Raw genomic sequence first — 21,278 nt, 5'->3', positions numbered from 1 at the left:
ATTTTTCATGCTCCGATTTACCCCACTATTTAGAGGTCGGATTTGCCCCACCGCGGTATTTTTAATTACGATGCAATTGAAAAATTAAGAAAAAAATTGAACCAAACTCATCTATGAACTTAGTAGGACTTTAGTCAAAGAATCTTATCCACTTACATTTTTTATGCGATCACTTTAACAATCAGAAATATCCTGTAGTTAATGAAGCACAAAAATCAAATCAAAAGTTGTAAAAATACACTTATTGTCGTTTGAGTATCTCAATGTAGACTAGTAAAATGCTGTTATGCCACCATTATGATTATGTTCGATGCTCTACGCGACAACACTGATATTAGTTTGCGTAGTGCTTCCGATTTTCGATATCAGAGGTTTACCCACACGGTCGGATTTGCCCCACCTTTTTTTTATTTCGATTAGAGAGGTTTTAACCTTAAGGTGATTCGCCTCTTCGAGTTAGAAAAATCTCTTATGAAAAATTTCTAACCCTATGTGCGGGGTCGGGACTCGAACCAAGGTGCGCTGCGTATAAGGCAATCGATTTACCAACTACGCTACGCTCACCCCTGCTCCATGCTTTAAATTGAAAACAGCCATTAAAATGGATCATCTCAGTACTGACATTTCCATAGCTGTCCGGGTGCTAAAATAGCAATGTGAACGAGTCCAAGAATAAGCAGAAAACAAACTACTTCTAATCCGTGTCACCGGCTAAATCACTCGTTATTCAACCCACCAGCCCGTCTCCCGACGATGCCATTCAAATACTGAAGATCGAGATCGATAGATCAATGAAGATCACAGGGTTTAATGTAGCAGCCTCTTGCCATAAACCGTCACCCAAGTACAGCGGTGAAACTACAAGCAGGCAATCATTCTTCGCAGTCAGCAAACCGTCATCCTCGAAGATTTTTTTTATTCCCATCGCACCTCTCCCTCACGGAGTTTGTCATCATAATCGACAGCAGAGTAGACTGTTCAACCGTGCTCCATTCGAAGTGGATCGCGACGAGGAAGATTCATTCACCAAACACCGGTGATCTGCTTTAATTCATCATCTCCTTCCGACCGCAAGCTTAATCGCCTCCAATGGAACTTACCTTGACTTGACTCGACTTGTAATTGTCTGTTTTTCTCGCGTTTAAATACTTCCTCAATCTAAACCTTCACCCATGCCGGAGACGAGGTGGTGAGGAAAAACTAAAGCACCTTGTAGCAGCTGATCTCGTCTCCTAAGTTTCGCGTCGAGAAGAGGAGAGAGAGACTCGAACATCCATTCCGTGCACTTTTTCTCCCCGTGTCTGTTTGTTATTTATTCGAGGTGAGGCTCATAGGTAATGATTTTATAATTTTCTAATAGATTGAGGCACACCGTACCGACGTTTCCGACCCCAACCGCCTGTAGCGAAGCGGCCTACACACATGCCGATTCCGTCCGTGCTTGATTGGACTGGAATGGTTTCACAAGCGACGAACCCACACACAAAACATCGCTCGTTTCGCCTGGAGGTGCAAGACAAAAGCCCATTGAAAGGTACGACGGCGAGGGAACGATACACACGTACAAAATCGCCGAACATGAAATAGGATTTTAATCTCATTACGGTTGGTGATCTAATTAAATTTAATACAATGCCATAAAGATGAACGACTATGGGCACATCACGCGAGCGGAGGCGACCAATAACCGACGGTTTCACAGCCCAAAAGACGTGATTCATGTCTAGCGATCCGAAGTCGTCATCGTTGCGATGTAAATACGAGTGAAGGCGTCTCTGTGAAACGATGCTCGAGAACATTAGCTTCGAAATACGCGGTTTCACTAATAATAGTTCATTTTTCGGAATAAAATGGGTCAGCCTTGTTTCTCTCACAATTTTGCAAATTGCTCCATAAAAACTGATTGCATCCATTGACCAAACATCCGAATCGCCCTCCGTCTACTAATTAAGTGTTGCTCCACCCTACTCCATTCCAAACCAACATTTCCAATCGATTTCGTAAACGATTCAATTTTATCGTATCGACGCACATAAATTCGTTTATCGAATCGCACGTTTGACTTGCCGCATCTGCCTTATTAAATAGGCTCAATTATCTCGAGATCGCACTTCGATAAATCGATCGATCCAACCACGACGGAGCTTTATCGGAATGTTGATAGTATTCATTGACCTCCCATCCACCGCCAGCCACATCAATCAGATCCCAGCTGGTAATTACCGAATATTTCGAATTTCCTCCCCAACTGCAGACCAAGATCCGAAAAATGTCGAACCAGTTTCTTTTTCCGTAACACAGATCCATAATCGGGCGCTGCTGGTATGTATACTGCGATACAACCCCAGTCCAGTCGCGGCAGACCCAAAAGCGTACCCGAACTCTTAATAAAGTCATAAATTTTTATGATATTTCGAAAATATATCTTTATAAGGATTTATGACCGTTTTACGATATGATTTGCTCATGGGGTTTTGTTTTCCTCCGCTGGCCTTTTGTCAGTTTTCTCGCCTCTTGGAAACACTTTCGGGCAGCCAACCCATCGGTCGGTACTGTAATGGTAAAACAGTGTTGCTAGCTTTCACAAAATCTTGAACAATTTTGTTTAATAGGTTTCCAACCAATGGGATTTTTCGAATTATAAATTGTCATTTTCCCTAATGCAATAATAAAGTGAATCTGGCATTGTTGCCACCAATTCCATTCCAGAAGCTCTTCCAAATCCCCCAACGTCACTCTATTCCCATCACGATCGTCATCATCATCATTATCATCATCATCATCACCGTCATCGTCACCGTAACTGTTTACAACTTTGTGTCGCTGTCGGTCGTGGTCCAATAATAATAATCGTACTCTCTCAGTGTCCGCAGAATACAAACTTAACAAAGCCTACCCCAGTTGATGGTCCGGACGAAAACAAAGGGTTTCCCTCCACGACCAGGTCGATCGACTGATCGTCGATACATGTTATGTTGCCAAATTATAGCACTGAGGAAGCACTATAAAAGAAACTTGCTCCGGTGCCTTATATTTTCGATAATTTAATAAGCGCACACCACCGCACCGGATGGCGATTGGTCTCATCGGACAGCACAAATACAAAGGGGGCCGGCGTGATAATCGGGTCCCCACACGGCACCGGTCAACTCCTAGTTCGCGGAGCCAAAGAAGCTGTTTTAAAACGTGCCAGTTAAATAATAATAATGCCATCAATTTTTATGAACAATCATTAGAGCGCGCAGAAAAAAGAGGTGAAATAATTTTATAGTTATTGAAAGTTTTCACGTGATGACGATTTCGATGGGAACTTTGGCTTGCTCGGAAAGCGGCATGATTGCTTATTGGCATTGGGCGGCCGCCTCCTGATAGCTCGTTTCGGTGCACCTATATGTAGGAGATACCTAACCTATGGCAGTAGGAACAGACATTGCTCGCGAGGATCATGACGTGCTGGTTCAATTTTGTTTTATAGCTTACTTTGTTTATTTTACCGTTGTTCGTGATGATGTAATCAATGTATCATTAGCTAATTACGAAAAAAAAAGATCGAATTTCGTGTGGCAATTTTCGTGGGCTAATCAGTGCAGTCTCATTTAGGATGAGACATTTACGAATGGTTAAGTGTGGGTAAAAACAGTGAGTAATGGTGCCTAATTGGTATTGATTGGCAGGCATTTTTGTCAGACAACTTAATTAACGTCGACAGGTTTCGGAGTTTCTCAATAGTGAGAGAGCATTTTCGAGGAAAAATTATTATTGACAGGAATTCTTAATTGATCGACCTGGTGTTGGTCCGAAGTGGTGAAAGTACATGTAGAAAAGTTGAAGCGTCAGTCAATATTTATAGGTTCACATAATATAGTCCTAGTAATGTACAGAACGTTTTTCAATAACGCTGTGCTGTACTCGGACATAATTTATCCGGTTTTTACAATGGATCTTTTTCAAATGACTCCAGTGTGATTGTTACGCTTGAGCTTTATTTTATTATTATTTTAAGATTTTAGAAATATATTACATTCCAATTACACTTGGTATATGAGCGCACGACTGCCGCGAACCTGACGAGAAACATGTCGACGCTGACAAAATTTAAACAAACAAAAATATAATATTTCATTAGCTTAATCAGCGTGCATTCAATATTGTCTTCATGTTAACATATTTTGAAATACCTGGTGGTGGGGGAGGGTAGAAGGATAATTAGTGGGAGGGGAGGAAGCGTTGGGAAAACCATTACATATTTTGGTATGCGAGTGGGTGAATGGAATAGACTGATAATATAAATTCGTAAATATAATGAAATTGCAATGCACGGGTTCATTAGTCGTTTTCCGCAACGAAGTATTTTCGTGCATTGTAAATAGTAGGTTTTGTTCATTTCATGAACTGAAGAATGGCTGCTTGGTGAACGAAAGCTTTCGTAAATTTTACTTATTTAGTGTACACTACACGAATGTTATCGTTGATAACTTCATTATTTTTCGTGAATGAAACGAAATGTTATGCTTATTTTAATAAACGTGTGTGCAAGCAATTTCGTTGGTCGCATGAATTCATTTCGTTCATCTAAGAGAAGTTTTCGTATAGTATATTATTTTGACATTGCTCCGGCAGAGAAAAACTTATTCAGCAGTTCGCGATGGCTCAACCAAATCCGTACTGTTCCGGATTCTGGATTAACTGGAATCGAAAGAGGTTCAGTAAATCTTCCTGAAATCGGCGGACACGGATACTGTTACTAAATAGACAGACCAAGACCGTCAAATAAAAGTTTTTCAATAGAACTACGAGTGATCCATCATATGTACGAAAAATTCGTATATTTTACGAAAATTTTCTGCGCGAAACTAATTCGTAGCGATTTAGGAATATATTCTATTAGTGTACGAGTGTAACTGAGAAGCGGGGGATTCGAGATTTGAGGAGGAAGGGTGTGAGAGGAAGAAGGGGAAGGGTTGGATGGCGTTGCAACTGCCAAATTCATATCATACCTTCCATTAGGTTAGTGAAAATTGGTTCAGTCATCATTCAGTTCTGGAATGTGTCGGAACCTGGGACTTCCGGAATTATCGATAGTGGACAATATATTCCAATAATCTTTGATTCAGTAGCAGTGATCTAGGCCAGCGAATCGAAATAATTTGGTCTTCATTTCAATAGATTTTTAACCTATGAGATATTACGATTGTATCTGTTTAAATGAGAAATTCCTATGTGACCGCAATAACCAACCTGAAACTCCGGAACCAAAAGTCAGTACTGAATAAAATTCAACGGTCGTCAATGGAAGTATTATATTTTTCGTTTGAAATCAAGTTTGCAAAAATCGGTTAAGATTTCACTGGACAATAAGGGTGATATTAGCTTAGGAACTTGGCGAGTGCCCAGTAACAGGTGATCAATGGGGTCAAAACTACTTTGATTTGTCATTATTTATCAAGGCCTGCAAATCCAAGTAATATTGAATCTATTTGAATATGTATTACATCATGGTGTTAACAGTTTATGTGGGAATTTGCTCTGTGCGACCGTACTCTTCAACCCGTTACTCCGGAACCGGAAGTCGGAACAACTAAAATTCAATAGCACCTACACACACATAAATACACACACAGATATTTCGTTATCTCGACGAACTGAATCGAATGGTATAAGAGACTCGGCCCTGCCGACCTCGGTTAAAAGGTTCCGTCCGATTGCATAACCTTTCGATATGAGACAGGCAAAGAGGTGCAAAATCAGCAAAGTCTCAAAAAGTGTATTTTTCTCAAAAAAGTTTTTTTTCGGTGTAACATGAAATATCAACGTAAGGACATTTGGCATCAAAAATACAAATTCGATTTCTGAAAGTTCATGGAGTACCACTTGGAATGTGGAAATTTCTTATGTGACCAGATGATTAATTCTATATTTCCGGAACCATATAACCGATCCGTACGACATTTTAAAGCAGTCTGTAGGGATAATGTACCTTTCATTTTAGACTAAATTTAAGAAAATTGGCCCAACCATCTCCGAGAAACTTATATGAGTTTTTTTTTAATTTTGAAAGATAACCTTTTATCCGGCAGTTCCAGAACCGTCTATGGTGGTCAATAGAGTTGGGAGTACCGGTTTTACCGTTACCGAAAACCGGTAAAACCGTCCAAATATCCTATACGGAAATACCGGTTTTATAAGAATGAAAAACCGGTATTTTCGGTAATTTGGTAGGAAGGACTATTTAACAAAAGGGTTTTATTGTTGCACCGCTTTGCAACGCTTTAAAAAGCTTTTCACTTGCTAGTGTTTACAAATTAGGTGCCATGCACAGTAAGTTTGCCTGTTTTAGGACTTTTTAATAATGATATAAGCAGGGGAATAGTGCTTATGTAAGCAGCGATAACAACCCGAAAATATCCCACATGTCAAATAAAACTTATCAAAATATGAAGGAACAAGAAAATCTGCAAGACAAAATCAATCAACTCCATATTCCCATACTCCATTTTGTATTCAATTTATTCACGCTAGCGGCAAATCTATAACGCATAGACCTATCATAGAACTCTGGCAATAGATTCTGCAGTTTTCATCAGCAATACTGCCTCAGGGTACGTTGAAATGAAATTAAAAGAAGATTGTTACAAAGCACTGGTTTTCAAGACAAGGCGGAATTTATGCTCAAGCGGTTTCATAAATTGAGTATGAGTGTTCGAATGACACTTTTGGATACCAGTGACAAATTTGAGCTTGATCAACCTGTCCTATAGCGTTTTCGATAGGCTGAAACCCGTTCCAATTTATGGTAAACATCACCTTCACGTCCGAGCATTTGGGTAACCAGAAAACAATAACTTCAGGTCTGATTTTCTATGAATTTGTTTTTTAAAATCTCGGAACGCTTACTGCATCTAGCTAACCAATGTGCTTTTTGGCCTAATAAGCGACGACTCTTTGCATACTACGATACACAAACCAGATGCTGAATCACATCCCATTTTTTATTTTGATTATAGAGATTTTAATCTTAGAGTCATGTGGCTCTCTTTTTGAGTTAGAAAAATTTCTAACCCTTTTTGTGGGATTGAGAATCGAACCCAGGTGAGCTGCGCATAAGGCAAACGATTTACCAACTACAATATTCCCGCCCCTTAATGTGGACTTTAAAAAAGCTCATAATGCCATAAGAGTAATCAAATGAACATTCATAAAGCTTATTCGATATTGGAGTACTGTAAGAATGTTCTCTGTTAAATGATCAAATGCCCAATTGGCTTTGTACGTTGATCGATTATTTTGTTAACACAGTTTGTATTTTTTTAATACCGTTTTTTACCGGTTTTACCGGTTTTTTTCATTTTCAATACCGAAAATCCCGGTTTTTTAAAATCTTCCGGTTTTCCCAACCCTAGTGGTCAATGTGGCCAACAAGATTTCGATGGGCCATCTGTAACCTAGAACTGCAAATGCAAGATATTTGGCTCCTATTTTAGCAAAAAAAATCCTTTTTTCATTCATCGCGGTATCAGTTTCAATAGGAGTTTTCTCTGTGACCACACTCCACAATTCGTAACTCTGCAACCGGCACTCGGATTGAAATAAAATTTAACAATCGTATTTGGGGACGCAATAACGTTCATTTGAGACTAAGTTTGGTCAAATTGGTTCAGTTATCACTGAGAAATCGATGTAATTATTATTCTGGATTTGGATACTTTCGCCGGTGTTTTCGGCACCGTCGATTGGGACCAATGTGACCAAAGACTTTGAATAACTGTTAGTGACTTACACACCAAAAAATTCTAAATTTTATCGTTGACGTAATTCCAAACTTGCCATAATCTAACAAACCGTAATTGTTGAAATGACGAAATATAATTGTGTTCTGTTTAGTTTTACATGAAAAATGTACTTTACATGCGCATTGCCATAAAATAACACCCTTCCACATTTTAAACAAACGCCATATGTGGAGTAAAATTACGTGACTCGCAAAATTCATCGATATGAAAAATTCAAATCAAACGTGAAGCTATGTCATTTTTGATGCTCGTATATGTCATGGTCAGGAGACGTAAATTTACACGATTTTTTCTAGGTGTGTGGAACTATAAAGCCAATCAGTTTCAATCACGTTTGGCAAAAAATTCGCCCTTCGAATTTTTTTTTTACTTTTATACATTCATCGCCGTGTACGTTGAAATTTACTGCGTGTTCGTACTCTTCACCTTGTAATTCCGGAACCGGAAGTCGGATCAATTAAAAATTCAATAACAGCCAATGGGAACGTTGAATCGTTCATTTGAGACCAAGTTTGTAAAAATCGGTAAAGAATTCGCTGAGAAATAGATATAACATTAACTTAGGGACTTGGCAAGTTCCTCCGGGGCATCAAGAACCGTTATAGGTGGCCAATGTGGTCAAAGAGACTCCGAATGGTCATTAATGCAAACCCAAGTAATTGTGCACACATTTTAATATGCATTGCATCATATGGACATCATGGTGGTGCCAGTTTATATTGGAATTTGCTGTGTGATCGTTCTCTTCAACTTGTAATTCCAGAACTGGAAGTCGCATCAATAATAGCGACCAATGGGAAGGTTGTACGTTTCATTTGAGACAAAATTTGTGCAAATCGGTCATGCTATCTCTAAGAACAATCGGTGAGATTGTTTGACACACATACATAGCGCTGCACAGAATGCAGGCTCCGGACTATCCGGGTAAGTTTCTGAAAAGTTACTTCCAGAACCGAGTGCTGGTCTACGAAACGAACAAGGGGAAGAAGTCGATTAGGGTCACGGCGGGAGAACCTCAGGGCTCCATACTCGGCCCAACGCTCTGGAATATAAAGTACAACGGAGTGTTAACACTGGAACTAACCAGGGGAGTTGAGATTGTCGGCTTTACAGATGATGTTGTCAGACGATAATCGGCGAGACCCTTGAGGAGGTGGAGATGTTGACGGCAAAGACAATAGGCGTCGTGGAAACCTGGATGGCTGACGTCAAGTTGCAGCTGGCTCCCCGAAAGACCGAGGTAGCCAATAAGCAACTGTAAAAAAAATCAGCGTGTCGAGATCAGCTCCGGGGGCAAGTCCATCCCATAGATGTGTGCGCTGCAGCACTTAGATGTGATGGTCGACGGACGGTTAAATTACAACAGCCATGTCGACTATGTATGTGAGAAGGCTGCGAGAACAACTAACGCATTGATAAGGGTCATGCCGAATCACGGAGGAGCAAGAGTCAGCACGAGACGTCTCCTGGTGGGTGTCTTATCCTCAATACTGAGATATGGCGTACCAGCCTGGGCTGCTGCACTGGACTCGAAGCGAAACCGGACGAAGTTGACAAGCCCGTTTCGTATAGTGGCTGTTCGCGTCGCGAATGCGTACATAACGATATCGTCGGAGGCGGTTTGCCGGGATGATTCCCATCTGCATCAGTCTGGCTGATGACGTGGAATGCTACCAGCGAAGAAATGCACGTAATGCAAAGAGACTGTCCGAGCGGACTCCTTGGCTAAGTGGCAGCAAGAGTGGGACAGTGCTGAGAAAGGAAGGTGGACCCACTGACTCATCCCAAATGTGTCTGCTTGGGTACATAGGAAGCATGGAGAGGTGAACTTCCATTTGACGCAGTTTTTGTCCGGGCATGGATACTTCCGGAAGTACCTGCCACGGTTTGGATATGCTTCGTCACCCCTTTGCGCGAAGTGCGTGGACGTACAAGACATCGGAATACGTGGTATTTGAATGCCCTGGCAACAGAGTGGTTACGGGTATACTCTCCGAGCTGCATTGGCTTTAACGCCGCCGAGAAACCACAAATCGGGTTTTGGGAGATATTCCGCCGCCGGGGAACTCTCCGACGGTGTAGACTAGATCCATCGCCGGGGATCAGTTGTATAGTACGCGACATAGCGCGGTTTGGTTCGTTGGGGCGCCAGTAAACCGGACGTTAGGCTTCACAGGAATCACCGGATCGACCTCGACACCCTACCAGGTAGCTCGTAAGAAGGGTAGATCCACCGCCGGGGATTAGACCGAGTAGACTGTGTCGAATAGCTAGCAGTGGGTCGTTGGGGCGCCAGTAAACCGGAAGCTACGCTCCACCCGGAATCTCTGGACGGATCTTAGCACCTACTGGTTGGTCCGTTGATTAGACTAGGTCCACCACCGGGGACTAGACCGAGTAGACGGAGCGGGGAACTAAATGGCTCACAGAAAGGTTCATCGGTATTGTGAGCAAATTACCGCCAGGGAATCCACGGTAGGCTAGATTCGCCGCCGTGGACTACACGATAGAATCGTAGCGAAAAGGGGAGCTCATTGGCCTACGAAACAAATACCGGTATCGAGAGAAATTCCGTTGCCGAGAAACTCTCAGTCGGAGTAGGATAATATCCGAGTTGATCTCGATAAAGCTGAGAGGTAAATTCCTCCGTCGGGGAACTATCGGTCGAAATAGAGTGAGTTAACCGTTGGGGACTATCCAAGTAGATCGTGATAAGGACGGGAGCTGATAATCTCACGGAAACATAAGCTAAATGGCCTTAAGAAATCAGCACCTAAACGGCTCACGGAGACGAGAGCTAAACGGCGACGTAATAGATGGAAACAAGAAGCGAAAGAAGAGTCGAGAGTTAAATCAAAGCTCATAGGTCAAGCCACTTCAAGAACCAAGTGAGGCTCCGAAATGGGGCAGAAGAAAGAGGTGCAACGAAAGCACAACGTTCCCCACACGAAGTAATACCTTGTCACAGTTCCGTGGGGAAGAAGGGCGTAAAAGGATTGTTTTTAGTGGTTGGGCACGAACGTGAGTAGTGAGTACCACACCGTGCTAATACACTACAGGCCAGGCTTTTGAGGCTTTTTAAACCTTACTATATAAAAAAACATACATACATACACACAAATACAGAATTTTTGTGATCTCGACAAACTGAGTGGAATGGTATAAGAGAATTGGCCCTGCAGGCCTCGGTAAAAAAAGTAGATATTCCGACCAAATGCATAACCTTTCCGTATGAGAAAGACAAAAAGTTACAACAATTTGAAAGTGATGCGATTTGATTCCGTACACCATTTAGTAACTATGTGCATGCCTTACCAATGCGAGCTTATTCCGGAAAAATGTTCTTGTAGAAAAGTTAACTGCCTTACTGAAATATGAGTAGGGAGAGTTTGCAGAAGAAAAGACATTTTTTATTGTTGTAAAAAATGGTTTTCAAAGTGGGGAGTACTCCCTTAAGGGAACTTGATGTGCTAACTGATCTAGATACGTTATCAAAATTCATTAATGATTCTAGGCTCGTTCAAAAAACACTTTCCATAGCTAAGATTTTCCTCACGCTCAAACGGATGTTAAAATAAAATCGATTCCTCAGCTTAAAATTATATATGGTCCTATTCGGGCTTTTTGTAATTTTCTTCCGTATTAAAGAAAAGAAAAGCTGACGCAACAATGTTCGACTATGACCGAAATATCGAAAATTCGCCTTAAAAACCCCTTCTTGGTAAGCAGTCTAAAGCAAACAAATGACATTACTAGCGACGACCGTTTTTCGAAGATGTACCGCGTGTAAGTACCTACAAAAGAAGTTGAAATCGACGCCGTCGTCACTGAGACGAGTTTGGTTTGCGCAAATCTGCCGAAGCACGAGGTGGGCTATTTTCAGGACCCCAAACTTCAACCAGTGAAGACTATAAACTTATTGTCTTTTACATCAATCACAGCTAACGGAATAGAAACCTATGTCTAGGGTTATCAAATGGGCTGAGAGCAAAATAAGAACATCTTGAATCTAGACCGACACCAACAAATTTCACTCGTCTTTGAGTAAAATGTGATTTATTTCATAGTTTTTAAAAAAAGATTCGCAATATGTTTTTTTCCAGAATAGCGATTGTTTCTGAGGCTCCAAAAAACTGCGCAAAATATAAAGTCGAATGGTTATAGCGTAGCATCTCGCATTACATTTGAAATTTGTATGGGGAAATCAACCTTCTACATTTCCATTTCAAAAAACCCTGCTTTTCTTAAAGTATACAACTCATTGCTCATAGTCCATGAACTGACTACGAAAATTGCCGAATATAATTTTTGTTTATTTGGTACAGACAGGGTCCCTCCATGGAAGACGCCGAAGTGCGAAACGAAAACATTTGCGCTGAATAGCTTCAATGCGGTGAATATTAATTTGGGTATAAGGTGCCCAGAGTACATTGCCGTATTTGAGTATAGAAAGGACTAACGCACAATAGAGCGCTTTTAAACAATGTATACTGGAAAAGATCTATGTGACTCTAAATATAAATCCTAGCAGCTTAGAGGCCTTAGAAAAGTGTTACTTGAAGTCGGGATCTAAGTAGACTTACAAATCTTTAACAGACGAATCCCATTTGAGAACGATTTGTGAAAAATTGTAGTCAAAATTAACTTTCGAGTGGTTGCGAGTGAAAGAACACTTGGAAGCATTTCACGTCATCCTATTGGCATAGCACCAACTGGGACTGCAAGAATTCTACATATTTGACATTCCTGATAAGGTGACGTAGCTTGAAGTTGTCAGCAAACGAAAGTTTCATGCACTTCAGCACATGGTTTAAGTCGTGTAAATACATCAACAATATGAATGATCCGAGAAGACAACCCTGAGGACTAAAACCCTGTGAACCCTGACTACCCTGAGGACTAGATTTCTGTGCTAGAAAATGACAGCTGTTCAAAATTTGACGGTTCGAATTAGAGGACAAAATCGTTTCCATTCTCAACAACCTAACAAGTTTTAGTTTGAAACATTACTTCACCCAATAAACTTAATGCTTAATTTGAACATAACAAATCAAAAGTACTGTAGGGAAGCGACCACAAAAATGGTCAATTTTTGGTGTACATGGAGACGGATCGATTTTATGCGTGTACTGACAGTCCAGTCGTTCTTCACATAGTTTTTAAATTCTGCTTTTTGAAAAAGTGCAACAAAAAACAAGAAAAACTATTCTCGAATCATTAACATTAAAACTCACTCACAAGCATATCGATAATCTTGCTTTATGACAGTTTAAATGTTCAAAGAAACTTAGCAAGTAATAAAGTCAATACATATAACCTACCTTGCAACCCTCACAGGTAAATGCTCCGAAGTGAAATCCAGCGGCCGGTTCGCCACACACCTTGCATTGTTGGTTCATCTGAGGAAAGAAGAAGAAAAAATAATCAAGTTAAAATAAGCCGCCTTTAGTGAGCAACCAACTACAACAAGAACACCTACAGGAGAAACTCCAAAAGAAGATCAGTTACCGCGATGAGCATAATGATAAAGTTAATTTTAATTTAGGCAAGCGATACCTACGTGAAATAATAAAATAAAGTGACCCAGCCTGCAGGAAAAATAAAATAAAAAGCTGACCCAATCTTTCCCAGCAAAGCATTCAAATCGGCGGTGATAATAATAATTACAATAAAGCGAAGATGCTCCAAGCCAATTCAGCAGCGTATCAAAGGAAAAGTACGCCGTTACCGGTCGTCTCGAAAATATCTGGACGAAATTAAAATCAATTTCGGTTCAGCATGACACCCTTCAGCCAGTCAAGCAGAACAACAACAGTCGAAACATCGTCCGTCCAGAGCAGGAAAAAAAACAACATGTCGGATGGTGGTCTTCTCGCCGGTCATCCCAACACGATGTTGTCCATTATTATTCCGTTGTGTGATAATTAATTACAAATAATGATAGCTGACGGCATCGAAAATCAATAAAAACCGATCATGGGGGGATCGTGGGGGGCTTTCGAATTCGTTGCACAGCCATTTAAATGTAGACCCAGCCGCCGCGTGTTGTGCATTACACAGTTTGCAATTAACGTACTTGTGCGGTTATAAATGAAGCCTCCCCAAACAGTGACAGCCGCAACGTGCTGTGGTTCATAAATTTTGAATGTAAACAATCCGACGAAGCGGCGTGTACCGCCACCGGCAAGAATCTCATTCGTCAAGCTACCAGCTCCCATCAGGATAATGGCGCAAAACTGTCACTCCACATCGAAGACTGAAGTCGGCTTCCGGCTAACTACTGGTTTAGTCTTGGTGACAATGTTGGATAGGTAAACAAAATTATAAATTCGATTAAATTGTGAGGAAAGTTCCTCGAATATGGGAATTTTTTAAACCGTCGAAGCATTCTTCCATAGACGCAGCAGTGAATACAATTGGGGTCCTCTCTTGGTTTATTAAGGACAAAAGTTGAACCTAATCGTTTTTTTTTTAATTTAGAAGCTATCTTACTGAAAACTTAAATCCGGATTCACCGATGCTAATGAATTACAAACAAATTAAAATAGATCAGTGTCTCCGGCGCAACCGAGCTCACGTATAATTCCTCAATTTGTCCATCGATCAACTGTCGCTTTGTCGAGCCGCGCCATCATTATGTTACACGGTAGGGCTTCCGATTGAAACATCGTGCCGCCTAATTGAATACTGACAAAAACCTGTCCAACCCGCACGACAACTAAGAGAAAAAAAAACAGCGACCACCACCATACTTCGTCATATCGCGGCACTCATCGCATCTGTCAATGGGATCGCTAATAATTTAACAGTTTTTATTGAACGTCTATCGTCGTACATAATTTCTTCATCATTGTGTCCACCTTTCTCACACGTGCAACGGCCACTCGGATGGGCTTTATCTCGGGCGGATTCTATCCCGTCACCGCCGGCGATTCAACACACATCCGCCCAGAGAAGTTCACGTCACGTTATCGTGACTATGCGTGTTCCCATTATCTGAAGCAAAGCGATGCTTGATTTTTTTTGCGTCCCATCAATCAGTGCTGCTGCGGTGCCGCCTCAAATGACAATCAATCTCCTGGAGTGTCTTTCAGTGGACAACGGTGGACAACATGGCCACCGCGCCGATTGGGATAGGCTCCGATAGAACCATGTCGACAGGGAAGATTATCTTCAGCAGTAAACAATAAGCTGCCAATTACACACCTAGCTTTGAGGGCAAGGAGTGTGGCAGGGTTTTAGGGATGTGAAATAAGTGCCCTAGGTAAGTGAATAAAGGTATGTATGGTAATTGGTCGAGAAGGTCACGAATAGAAGTAGTGATTAGACATTATTTTCTATGCTGGCTTATATTACAAAGAAGATCGTAAAACGAGGGTGTTAAACTCGTGCATGAGTTCACGAAATGAAAAAAATATTGCTTTCACGATATTGTTCATAGTTCAAGCAATTCAACCAATGATCTTGAAAATTTCACAGGAACAAAATGCGGAATATTATTCCCGGATATAGTTTTGCTCCGTGAACTGGTTGTTGGAATATAACTTGCGGACTAACCATCCATGTGTGAATTTTAAGGCAGCGCACGAGTCAGTGAATCGAAACGAATGTGACAAATGATGCTGGAATATGGAGCTGATGCGTATGACGCTGGATGGGCCAAAATCAAGCTTCAAAATAGGCTGTGAGACATTTGACTCTTTTGTGACGTTAGAAAGATTTCAGCAGGGTCAGTCTGCTTCCTCATCTCGTACAGATCAGAAATCAAAAGCGCACCGCTTTCGAACAGCATAAAAACCAAAAAATACTACTCGTGCCACCACAACGAGTTCATGTTACATATGGTACAGCACCCTACTGCAAGTGAAATTAGTGAACCACAAAATAAAATTCGCCCATCACGAGAGAATACAATCGCGATTGACTATTCGTCTCATACCAACGGTGCGCGACGTGGAACAGTTGATCAAGGTGAAAATGGAACTTATTCTTAGAGAAGTGCAGTACATATACAGCTACATTATACGTGACAAGTGGTCCAAATAACTTTCAATTCCTTAGTAGAGGCAGAAAGTTTCGTAGCGAAGAACAATATGCAATACGACCTCGAATATTAAAACGTCAAAATCAAGATAATGTGTAGATGGACCTTGATCCGACGAAAATTCGTCGCTCACGTGTCAGCTAAGATATACCACAGACAGCTGGCTAAAAAATGAATACCGCACAAACAATATTCCTCGGTATATCCAAGTTAATAGTTTACATACCTAGGGAAGAAATTAACAAGAAAGAAAACGGCTATATCACAACATGCACCAAACTTCTAACAGCAAAAACAGAGCTGCTCCAACGACAACGATATGTACGCAAACACGAGTGAGGGAGACACTAGACGGAATGATCAGTAAGCGATAGAGGGTAAACCTGACCATTGCTCACAATCAAGAAAGAAAATGAATACGAGGAGTGTAAAAAAATGTACTCAGAAAAACCGACAGCAATAACATTAGGTTTTTTTAATTTATTTTTTTATTTATTTTTATTTTCGTGACTTTAAATTTAATTCATTTGTCACGTAATAGGTTTTCTTGTAGTTATCTTTGACGACTTGTATATTATTTCCTAAAATAGACAAATGACTGTCATGGTTAAAGTCTTAATAATATAATAATAATCAAAGCATGGCGATACATTCTCTTATCTATTGTTCAACTTAACGCCGGAAGGTGCAGTACAAAGATCTAATGTTCAAAGGAACGGAAGCATCATCACGACATCTCACATGCTTCTTGGCTTCGCTGACGACATTGGCATTGATCGCAGAGCGGTGGAAGAGGCATTTTTGCCTTTAGCATAGAGGCTGAGAGTAACGGACTGACTATTAACTCTGATAAGAGCGGTGTAAAAAATGATGAGATACGGTACAAGGCTCGTCGACGAATTCACATATCTCGGGACGCTAACATGGTGTTGAAAGACGTTCAATAAAATGAGAATAATTTCAATACATCTCTGTAAAGTGAAGAGACTAATTTTTTTCTCCAAGAGAATTGCTCTCTGGACTCCTTATAAATAGGTGGCATGTTTCTTTTCGCTCCGGTGCTGTTAGTTTAGTCGAAGATGGCGTCGAAACAGCAAGCACTCCGCGAGTGTGTTGTACGGTTTTACGAAACGCATGGTCATCGTGGAAAAAAGTTAACCGTAGATCACTTTCGAGACGAAATCGTGCCCGTGAGTACAATTTGCCGGATCCTGGCATTCCTGAGCGTAGAGCAGAAGGCCAGTAGGGGCCGTCCGGCGAAGAAAATCACGAAGAAGAAGAAAGAAGTGTCGAAAAAGCTGTTAGACAACTAGGATGGAACGAGTTTCCATGACGCCGGCCGAAAATATCACTGCTCCCATACCTTGATTCACCAAACTCTCAAAATGGAGGACATCATCTGTCAGTAGAAGATTCGGTCCTCCGAGTACACGGACGAGCAGTTAGCGATCGTGAAATCGCAGTGCCAGTGGGTGACGAAAAACTTCCGCGTTACGTCGTTGATGCTGGACGTCGAAAATTATTTTCCGCTCTCGAAGACCCACATTGCAGGAAATGACAGCTACTATTCCAACGATAAGTCAGCCACACCCCCCGAAGTAAAACCATATCGGACAGAGGGATTTCAAAGCCGTGGTTCAAGCCGAGCGGTCTGCCATCAATTAACAAGTGTACCAGGAGGAGTGTCTTGAAAAAATTCTTCGGTAGAGTTCTAGCTGCATGACTGAAAAAATTCTCATTTTTTATTGAACACCCGTTAACTACAAGGTAAAAACGGCATGTTACGTCTGCAAACAGGACTTTCTATGGTTTGTGTAGTCAGATAAAGTCCCATAGCCTACAGATGCGCGCAAAACATGCTCCATACAAATCACTGATACTCTCTGTTGCTCTGTACGGCCATGAGGCCTGGGAGTTGAAGGAAGCAGACTCGCGAGTGCTCGGTGCAACTGAGAGAAGAATTTTGCGTTCAACACTTGACAGCTCAGTAGAGAATTGACAGAATCCGTACTCGCTGGCTGGAAAACGCATGTGCGACGAGCGCTCTAGGAGACTGGAGACTAAAGGCAAGGGATCGAGTAACAAGATACATTCGGTCATAAATTAGAGTAACCGAATTGTTTAGCTACGATGATGATGATGACTGATTCATTGTAAATTGACAGGCCGATAGGAGAAGGGAGGGGATCAACCAGGGCCATTGCCCCGTGACCCGCATCATATTAAAGATTTAAGCGCAAATCAAATACAGACATGACTTAGACCACAGCCTTATTACGCGCCACCCAGTGAATAATTGGAACCAATCAGAATGTCGCTAATAAAAAAATCAAAACAAATTTTTACCTTTATGCTGGATACGAATATTTTGAAATTATGCAGAAGATAGTTGAATTTTTTCGGCCGAATAGTGCAGGAATTTAAATATATATCGTTCAGTATACCGAGAGTTAGTAATATTGAACCATAAAATAAAATTCGCCCATTACGAGAGAACACAACCGCGATTGACTTTTCGTTGACCCACCTGATACCTACAGTGCGCGACGTGGAACAGTTGATCAAGGTGAAAATGGAACTTGATCTTAGAGAAGTTTCACATATACAGCTACATCATACGAGACAAGTAGTACTAATAACGTTCAATTCCTTAGACGAGGCAGAGAGCGTTATAGCGAAGAACAATATGCACCTCGAAGTCGAATATTAAATCGTTAAAAAAAGATCCCCGTGTATATAGACTTTGATCGGACGGAAATTCGCCCACACGATCTGGCACAAGACAATCGACAAGAAAGAAGTCGGCCATATCAAGGTCATTCGAAAACACAACAAGCACCAAACTTTAAACAGCGAAAATGAGAGCTACTCCAATGACGACGATATGGATGCAAACACGAGCTAGAGATAAGTCAGATGGAATGATCAGTAAGCGATAGAGGGTGAACCTAACCATGGCTCACAAACAAGAAAGAAAATTAATACGAGAAGCGTAGATCAGTGCGCCCAAAATTGACGGCAGCAATAACATTCGTTTTCTTTGCTTTTATCTTTCATGAATTGTATATTATTTTCAAAAGAGGCGAAGGACCGTCGTAGTTAAAAGTTAGTGTTGGCGCCCTCTATGCGGTCAAAGGTGGAACTAAAATTTTCTAACCAAAACATAACTCGTATCACATACTACAATTCTTCTGAACATACTATTCAGCTAAATCTAACCATTATTTCACAAAAATTAATAGTTGGTGGGAATCGAGTGCCGATACACAACCATGCACTGCTAGGCCCCATGCAAAACTGACTCAGACATCACTTCATTAAAAGTTTAATAACTTTTTTTAACAAAGCCGGATTGACTATTTGACAAAGTTAGAGACAATTAAATTATCTTTCTTATTTTCACTTACTGTGATAATGCGATGCATAAAGTGCAACCTAGCGGCGAAAATGCGCGCTAGTGGGTTTTCTCCATATAAACTGTCGAAAAATCCCATACAAACTTCGAGCACATTGGTCCGGTAGCTAGACTTGTCCGATTTGCTTCAAATTTGGAGCAAGTACTCCTGGTGGGACTAGGAATCGACTCAGGGTTGGGCCGATAGGGGTAATTTTTTTCTTGTCGCTCTACGGTGCACTCTCTAACCTATTGTTCAGCTTCGCTCCGAAGGTGCAATACAAAGATCTTGTTGGCTTCGCGGACGACACCGAAATCGTTGGTGTTGATCGCAGAGCTGTGGAAGATGCATTTTTTGCCTTTAGAACGGAGACTGAGAGTACCGGACTGACTATAAACTCTGCCAACACAAAATGGTAGCCGGTCCGAGCGGTGTGGAAAATGATGAGATACGGTACAAAGTAATGTTGGTAATACTGACCCTTTCTGGCGAGGACCGGTTCCGCGGTACTGAAGTACTCAGTACCCGTAGTACCGGTAAAATACCGGTAGTCAATTTTTTTCCTAAAAGAGAGAAAAATACTCCAGAGTCTTATTTCAGACATTCAGAATCATGATTTCATTAATTAGGCTAACAAGTATTCAGAAATCATCCCACTTAGCTTGGAACAAAATTTCACATTTTAGCAGTAGATTTTTTTGGCAAATGTGGCACATTTGATTCCGAGATTACTTTTAAAATCAATTCTTTTTCAGCAGCGCAGTATCCTTGTAGTGCAGAAGACAGTGGAGAAGTTTGCGGAATATTTCGATTGCGATGCCTGCCAGATTCCAATTCACCTAGATTCACTGGACCGGATTTAGAAGGAGTTCCTGGAGGTACAATGACAGATTGATTTGTACGAAAAGCCAGAAATGTTGGGAAGAATAGATTTCGAGATGCGTTATTGTACGGTCAAAGGATGGCTGCTGTCCAATCGGGCTGAGGATCATCGTTCCATCTTCGATTACCCAAGATCGATCTTCCCAAGTGATTGGCTCGTATTCCGTGACACGTATACGTCGATGATCCATAACAATGCAGATATTCCGACAGTTGCGAAGTTGCAGTACTTACTTCAGTCACTGGAGGGAGAAGCCCGGCAACCATTCGAATCCGTAGATATTGAAGCGGACAGCTACGCATCGACTTTTGAAGCATTGCTAAAGCGGTACGACAACAAGCGGTTCCTGAAACGTCAGTTCTTCCGAGCCCTGTACGACCTCCCACCGGTCCATCAAGAAGGTTCCCTAAACTGTTTGCTTTAATATATGGTAATACTTTTTAGCCAATTATTTTGTATTAGCAAAATTAGGGTAGTCCTTGTGATTAGAGTGTTTAAAGTATCAACTTTTTATATCTGTAAAATTTAGCTACATAATGTCCTACAAAGTTATAAAACAATTAAATTCAAGCAAGTTTTCTGAACAAACTATATGACTATCATGTGCATGTGTTATGATTTTTAAATATTTAAGGTAGGGTGGCTCTTGAAAAATTGGATTTCTTTTAATATTTTTTATGTGTTAATTTCTGGTAAATGATTTGTTCTAGAAATATTAAGAGCTTTTTAAAATAATTGAAAAGTATTGGAAAGTGCAATTTTGTTATGAAAACGAAACTATATCTTTTATATTGTCCACCGTGAAGGTAACTTAAATATACTACCAAGGGTCAATTCATGAAAAACCAAATTTTTAAAATGCACTTTGGAGATTTCTGTTTTACAACCTATTCTTCTTTCTTTTGCTGGTAGATTTGACGGCCTTTCAAGAGAGAAAAAAATATGGCTACAAAGACAAAATTTGCTTGCAATTAGTGCTATACGCATGCATGACGCGCGGCACAAACAACCAATCATGCAGACGAACCTTGTCGAAGAAGACGTAAAGCCGGTGTGATTGTCGCTCAAAATCTTCGTTCACTGGAGCAAGGGGTTATTGAAACAGCCAATCTCGTCCCTCAGTAGATTCACGCATGCCAAGTTCAAATCGATAACTACACCATCGA

The 21,278-nt window shown here is 41.0% G+C and overlaps 1 protein-coding gene across 1 annotated transcript in view; it reads right to left on the bottom strand.

The window, feature by feature from the left end:
* The window catches only part of LOC131694099 (protein embryonic gonad-like), a 366,208-nt gene that overhangs the window by 96,224 nt on the left and 248,706 nt on the right, over window positions 1-21,278 (bottom strand). Inside the window, exon 2 of the mRNA XM_058982483.1 lies at window positions 13,112-13,189. Within this exon, the coding sequence (XP_058838466.1) occupies window positions 13,112-13,189 (78 nt within the window). The remainder of the gene's footprint in view (window positions 1-13,111; window positions 13,190-21,278) is intronic.

Source organism: Topomyia yanbarensis, chromosome 3, assembly GCF_030247195.1.
Source record: "Topomyia yanbarensis strain Yona2022 chromosome 3, ASM3024719v1, whole genome shotgun sequence".
Lineage (NCBI taxonomy): Eukaryota > Metazoa > Arthropoda > Insecta > Diptera > Culicidae > Topomyia > Topomyia yanbarensis.
This window is presented reverse-complemented; position numbering and strand designations above follow the sequence as displayed.